The sequence below is a fragment of the Oncorhynchus kisutch genome, linkage group LG8 (assembly GCF_002021735.2).
Source record: "Oncorhynchus kisutch isolate 150728-3 linkage group LG8, Okis_V2, whole genome shotgun sequence".
NCBI classification, from domain to species: domain Eukaryota; kingdom Metazoa; phylum Chordata; class Actinopteri; order Salmoniformes; family Salmonidae; genus Oncorhynchus; species Oncorhynchus kisutch.
In genome coordinates, this window is record NC_034181.2 from 35,943,347 (window position 1) to 35,950,441 (window position 7,095).

The window sequence follows — 7,095 nt, forward strand, 5'->3', positions numbered from 1 at the left end:
CCAAGTTTCCCTCAGTGTCATTTCATATGCAGTAGCTTTGTCATCTTCCACTTTCTCATTCCCCATTTATCCGATATCCCATGCTTCACAGGGTTTCCTCTCGCAGGGAGATGTATCTCCTCCTCCTACCCCCTCTGCGTTCAGTAAACATGTAACAGAGCATGCACCACAGACTTTCCTCTGGAGCGATCTGCACTCCACTGCCTGCCCTGAATGGCCGCAGAGCACAGGACCCTGTAGAAAGGAGCACAGAGGAGAGGGAAGGAGCACAGAGGAGAGGGAAGGAGCACAGAGGAGAGGGAAGGAGCACAGAGGAGAGGGAAGGAGCACAGAGGAGAGGGAAGGAGCACAGAGGAGAGGGAAGGAGCACAGAGGAGAGGTTGGAAGGAGCACAGAGGAGAGGTTGGAAGGAGCACAGAGGAGAGGTTGGAAGGAGCACAGAGGAGAGGTTGGAAGGAGCACAGAGGAGAGGTTGGAAGGAGCACAGAGGAGAGGTTGGAAGGAGCACAGAGGAGAGGTTGGAAGGAGCACAGAGGAGAGGTTGGAAGGAGCACAGAGGAGAGGTTGGAAGGAGCACAGAGGAGAGGTTGGAAGGAGCACAGAGGAGAGGTTGGAAGGGGCTCAAGAGGGCACACGGTAATATAGTAAGGCACCTGCTGTCACCAGTCTGTATCTATATGTGGATACACTATTTACCCAGGATAAAGTAGGCAGTGGCGCTGAGGGAGAGGATGATGAGGAAGATGGTGCCAGGACCCACGTCCCCCAGGGCACAGGCGTTTGGACAGGCACAGGGACTCTCCACCCAGATTTGCAGGGGAATGTCTCCATTAAAGTGTAGGGCGAAGGAAGTGGATATGTTGGGACTACAGCGGTAGTGTACTACTGTCAGGGGCTGGGTGTACTCTAGGACTTGAGAAAGGTGATATCAATGTTGAGCGCACGGACCAGAATAATAATGACACTTCGGACCAGAATAATAATGACACTTCTGATTTATACTTCTGCTTACCAGAATATGAAACAGACAGTGTCTGCAAGCTGTTGTTGTAATGGAATTCGTTGCCTTCATGTCTCCCATAGTTTATGTAATGACTGATGTATCTGTTATTTCTGTAAAACCTGCTCAGTAAATGAATCATTTGATTAATCTTCGGGAACCTTTGTAAATACTTAGGCCTATATTGATGCTTCACAGAATGTAATATTGACCAACACAAAAGACTGCCACTACTATTTTTTAAATATTTTTTTTAGCTATTAAGATTTTAACAAAAAAAGTACATACCTGACTGTCAAACAGGCAGCCACATCTGTGCAGTCTGTCCCTGCGAGGTCCTCTGGCTCAGAGAACGGTTGACAGGGGCTGAAGGAGAGGAGGATTTCTGCATTTGGCGGTGCGTTCTCCGAGGGCACAGGCTTTTGGTGTCCCAAGAATCCGTCTGAATCAGCCATGGCTACCAGGTTTATCACCCCTGAGCCGTCCTTCATGATGCATCTACAGTTACTCATTTTTAAACAGCCTGTCTTTCTCTTCAAGTCCGAGGGCGGAGGGTTGGACATGGTAGGAGACGACGAAATGGCACCAAAGCAGATGGATAAAGTCAATAGAACCATTTGAAACCTCATCTTGACAATGTTGGAAGTGTAGACCTCGAGCTAGTTGTCTGTTTAGGAAGGTTCATTAAGGCAGCCATTTGTAAAGTAGCAGCACAATGCCACTGATAAACTCATTAGAGCCCAACTGCTGACACATTCCAGGCGGATCACAAAGCTCACTCTGCTCCCAGACCACATAAATGACCAATGACACCACACACACAAACCCATGCACACAATTAGTTTTAGACTACTTCTGTATGATGTATTACATCGACCCCCATACATTGAATAATTCCCTCATATAATGAGCAGTTGCAGCGTTACCCTTTTCAGCTGGATGGAGGGAGGCAAAGACAGACAGAGTAGGCTAGTGTATGGGGGTATTGAAAACACAGCTGGGACAGGGACTGGATAGATTAAAACTATTCAACACATTTCAATTGGATTGTGAATATAATAGTGCAGAAGACAGACTTTCCATTGAGCACGTTTGTTTAAAAAAATATCTCATTTCAACCAGCGTTGTAAACATTGACATTAGGGTAAAATGTCAATTTAAAGTAAATGAAAATCCAACTAAGGTTTTTACATAAATCTCATTTTAAATAATCATTAGAACTATGTATATGTTGAAATTGCATTAAATAGCATATTTTTTCATCCTATATTCAATATACTGTATATTGGATGGCTGAAATTATGTTGTATTTCACATTTGATTAGACATTTATTTGACATTGTTTCAATGTTGATAGGAAAATGGTATGTTTGAATCAACGTCACTGTTTCAATATCATGCCATCAATTATTCAATGTTATTTAGGTAGTCTACGAAAATGAGTTTGGAAGCTGATCAATGTCTAAAGGTGTTTACATTATAGCTCAGCTGAAACCAACACAGCTTATTTTCAAAGTTAAGCAGGGTACCCAGACATGCATCTGGATGGTAAACTTGTTCTCCCTGAAGTGCATTACCCCTCATACCAGTAGGAGTCATTGTTCAGGGACGAATCGTTGTTAGCTAGCAAGCTAATTTAGCAAGTGCTCTGTGATGCTAGCATAGCAAGCTAAAAACTGGGTGGGTAGCCTACTCCGCTCCTTGTCTTCAATGAGAGAGACTTTTCAGTGTTAGCTTATTTGGAAAATGTGCTAGGCTACTGGAGGTTAATGGCACAAGAAAGTTTAATGGACTAAACTTTCTGAACTTCACCAACGGAGTAGAGACAATACCCAGATTTGTGGAATCGAGCTCTGAATACATCAATTCGCCCGAGGTGAGTACTTCAAAAATATATATTCGGTCTCCCGAGTGGCGTAGCTGTTTAAGGCACTACATCGTCAATGTAAATTATCCAGTGGCGATTTTTATGAATTGTTCAGCAGTCTAATGGCTTGGGGTGTGGAAGCTGTTGAGGAGCCTTTTGGTCCTAGACATGGCGCTCCGGTACCGCTTGCCGTGCGTTAGCAGAGAAAACAGTCTATAACTTGGGTGACTGGAGTCTCTGACAATGTTAGGGACTTTCCTCTGACACCGCCTATTATATAGGTCCTGGATGGCAGGAAGCTTAGCCCCAGTGATGAACTGGGCTGTTCGCACTAAACTCTGTAGCGCCTTACAGTCAGATGCCAAGCAGTTGCCATACCAGGTGGTGATGCAACCAGGATGCTCTCGATGGCGCAGCTGTAGAAGCTTTTGAGGATCTGGGAAAAGGTTTTGTCGTGCTCTCTTCACGACTGTGTTGGTATGTTTGGACCATGATAGTTTGTTGGTGATGTGGACACCAAGGAACTTGAAACTCTCGACCCGATCCACTACAGCCCCGTTGATGTTAATGGGGGCCGGTTCGGCCTGCCTTTTCCTGTAGTCCACGATCAGCTCCTTTGTCTTACTCACATTGAGGGAGAGGTTGTTGTCCTGGCACTACACTGCCAGTTCTCTGACCTCCTCCCTATAGGCCGTCTCATTGTTGTCAGTGATCAGGCCCACTACTGTTGTGGCGTCAGAAAACGTAATGATGGCGTTGAAGTCGTGTTTGGCCACACAGTCGTGGGTAAACAGGGAATACAGGAGGGGATATACCACTGAGGGGCCCCAGTGTTAAGGATCAGGGTGGCAGATGTTTTGTTTCATACTCTTACCACCTGGGGGCGTCCTGTCAGGAAGTCCAGGATCCAGTTGCAGAGGGAGAAGTTTAGTCCCAGAGTCCTTAGCTTAGTGATGAGCTTCATGGGCACTATGGTGTTGAATGCTGAGCTGTAGTTGATGAACAGCATTCTCACATAGGTGTTCCTTTTGTCCAGGTGCGATTGAGATTGCGTCATCTGTGGATCTGTTAGGGCGGTATGCGAATTGGAGTGGGTTTAGAGTGTCCGGGAGGATGCTGTTGATGTGAGCCATGACCAGCCTTTCAAAGCACTTCATTGCTACCGACATGAGTGCCACGGGGCCGTAGTCATTTAGGCATATTACCTTCGCTTCCTTGGGCACAGGGACTATGCTGGTCTGCTGAAACATGTAGCTATTACAGACTCGGTCAGGGAGAGGCTGAAAATGTCAGTGAAGGCACTTGACATTTGGTCCGCTCATGCTTTGAGTACACGTCCTGGTGATCCGTCTGGCCCCCGGCTGAATGTTGACCTGTTTAAAGGTTTTGTTCACATCGGCTACCGAGAGCGTTATCACAAAGTCATCCAGAACAGCTGGTGCTCTCGTGCATTCTGCAGTGTTGCTTGCCTCAATGCGAGCATAAAATACATTTAGCTCATTTGATAGGCTCACGTCACTGGGCAGCTCGCGTCTGGGTTTCCCTTTGTAGTCCGTAATAGTTTTCAAGCCCTGCCACATCCGACGAGCGTCAGAGCCGGTGTAGTAGGATTCAATCCTAATCCTGTATTGAGCTTTGCTTGTTTCATGGTTCGTCTGAGGGCATAGCGGGATTTCTTACAAGCGTCCGGAGTAGTCTCCTGCCCTTTGAAAGCGGCAGCTCTAGCCTTTAGTATATGGATATATTGAAGCAAAATCTCAAGACATCAGTCAGGAAGTTAAAGCTTGGTCGCAAAAGTCAAGGTATTGGAGTGGCCATCACAAAGCTCTGACCTCAAACCTATAGAACATTTGTGGGGAGAACTGAAAAAGCGTGTGCGAGCAAGGAGGCCTACAAGCCTGACTCAGTTACACCAGCTCTGTCAGGAGGAATGGGCCAAAATTCACCCAACTTATTGTGGGAAGCTTGTGGGAGGCTACTCAAAACGTTTGACCCAAGTTAAACAATTTAAAGGCATTGCTACCAAATACTAATTGAGTGTATGTAAACTTCTGACCCACTAGGAATGTGATGAAAGAAATAAAATCTGAAATAAATCATTCTGACATTTCACATTCTTAAGAAAGTGGTGATCCTAATTGACATAAAACAGGGAATTTTTACTGGGATTATATGTCAGGAATTGTGAAACTGAGTTTAAATGTATTTGGCTAAGGTGTATGTAAACATCCGACTTCAACTGTAGCGTCTCTGTTCTGCCGGTGCATGGAAAATCCCGCCAGCTCTATATTGTCCATTTCTTAGTTCAGCCACGTCTCGGTGAAACATAATGTCCCGTTGGTAGGATAATATTAATAATAGGTCATACATTTTATTTTCTAATGATTAGCAAGGAGAATGGAATGCATTAGGAGCTTACTCGCTCGCCTCTGGCATCTCAGAAGGATCTCCGATCTGCATCCCCTCATAGGAAAGGAAGATCCAGAGTTACTTCTGATGGAGAGAATAAGTTAATTAGAGTTACCAACCTCAGAAATTGCAGTCCAAATAAATGCTTCACAGAGTTCAAGTAACAGACACATCTCAACTGTTCAGAGGAGACCACTGACCACAAAGAAACCACTACTAAAGGACACCAATAAGAAGAAGAGACCAAAAAACATGAGCAATGGACATTAGACCAGAGGAAATCTGTCCTTTTGAAATATAGTCCAAATGTGTCCAAATTTGAAATGATATGGTTCCAACCACTGTGTCTTTGTGAGATGCAGAGTAGGTGAACGGATGATCCCCGCTTGTGTGATTCCTACCATGGAGGAGGTGGTGGGGGGTGCTTTGCTGGTGACACTGTCAGTGATTTATTTTGAAGTGAAGGCACACTTAACCAGCATGGCTACCACAGCATTCTGCAGCGATACACCATCCCATCTGGTTTGCGCTTAGTGGGACTATCATTTGTTTTTCATCAGGACAATGACCCAACACACCTCCAGGCTGTGTAATGGCTATTTTACCAAGAAGGAGAGTGATGGAGTGCTGCAATCGATGACCTGGACTCAACAATTGAGGTGGTTTGGGATTAGTTGGACTGCAGAGTGAAGGAAAACCAGCCAACAAGTGCTCAGCATGTGGGAACTCCTTCAAGACGGTTGGAAAAGCATTCCAGGTGAAGCTGGTTGAGAGAATGTCAAGAGTGTGCAGAGCTGTCATCAAGGCAAAGGGTGGCTACTTTTAAGAGTCTAAAATATATTTTGATTTGTTTAACACTTTTTGTTGGTTACTACATGTTGGTTACGACAACACCTTTTCCCCTGTAAAATGTTGGCATTGATCCCCAGATCCTCAAAACGTTCTGCACCATCGAGAGCATCCTGCCCGGTTGCATCACCACCTGGAATGGGAACTGCTTGGCATCCAACCATAAGGCGCTACAGAGGATACTGTGTACAGCCCAGTAGGTCACTGGGGCCAAGCTTCGGCGCATGTGACAAATAAAATGTGATTTGATTTGAACCACTGATTATGACATTGGGAGAAAATCCTGGACAACAGTTGTGATTGTCCATTTTACTTTGACCTGTCCTCTTTTTAGGATATGTTGTCTGTTAACATGACAGCTCACTTTTTATTTGATTGAGCACCATTCAGGTTAGGCTATTTGATGGGAGAAACCTGCATGATGTAAAAAATGTCTCATATTACATTGTTATACATTTTATCTCCAGCTTGTAAGCTACAGAAAAGGACACATACTCTTTCTACCATATCCTATATCTGCTTCATGATTTATGTTACATTATTTGTTTGACAGAACATTGCTGGAACGCTACAGAGATGAGTCTCTCCAACAGCGCCCTGGAGAGGTGTGCTGGGAATGGACAAGCTAAATATTTTGCACCCCTGCCTTTGACAAAGTGGGCACTGCTCATCAAAGGGCGGCATCCTCACCTAAAAAGCCCATATGGATGAGAGAAATTTTCATTGAATTAGGTGAGGTTTTATGTGTTGTTGGATGTGTGACTTGGGCAGTTTAGCTCAGAAAATGCCTCCCTCGTCAATCTGCTGCCATAGGCGGCCACCTAATCCAGTCTAATGAGTGGGCCACTATGATGGAATTAAGTAAAACCAGAAGTCCACACCCCTATCTCCATCTATGGATAATTTATGAAAGGGACAACTTTAGCTAGCTACCCACCTGAGGACAACAATACAACGTGATACAACAACA

The 7,095-nt window shown here is 44.9% G+C and overlaps 1 protein-coding gene across 1 annotated transcript; it reads right to left on the reverse strand.

Annotated features, from left to right (window-relative positions):
* Window positions 1–85: 85 nt before the first annotated feature.
* Window positions 86–1,872, reverse strand: LOC116374746 (uncharacterized). Its single transcript, XM_031829431.1, has 4 exons — window positions 1,289–1,872; window positions 1,013–1,122; window positions 697–912; window positions 86–234 (listed from the first exon to the last, which is right to left on the reverse strand). The coding sequence occupies exons 1-4, from the start codon at window positions 1,627–1,629 to the stop codon at window positions 86–88; spliced, it is 816 nt and encodes a 271-aa protein (XP_031685291.1). The 5' UTR covers window positions 1,630–1,872.
* Window positions 1,873–7,095: the final 5,223 nt, after the last annotated feature.

Bases quoted from the DNA above. Each gene is read 5' to 3' on its own strand.
- LOC116374746 (XM_031829431.1), bottom strand. From the start codon at position 1,629: ATGAGGTTTCAAATGGTTCTATTGACTTTATCCATCTGCTTTGGTGCC. The intron at 1,123-1,288 runs GTATGTACTTTT...TTTACTGAGCAG, and splicing joins GCTGCCTGTTTGACAGTCAG to GTTTTACAGAAATAACAGAT. The intron at 235-696 runs GTAAATAGTGTA...TCCTTTCTACAG, and splicing joins CACTGCCTACTTTATCCTGG to GGTCCTGTGCTCTGCGGCCA.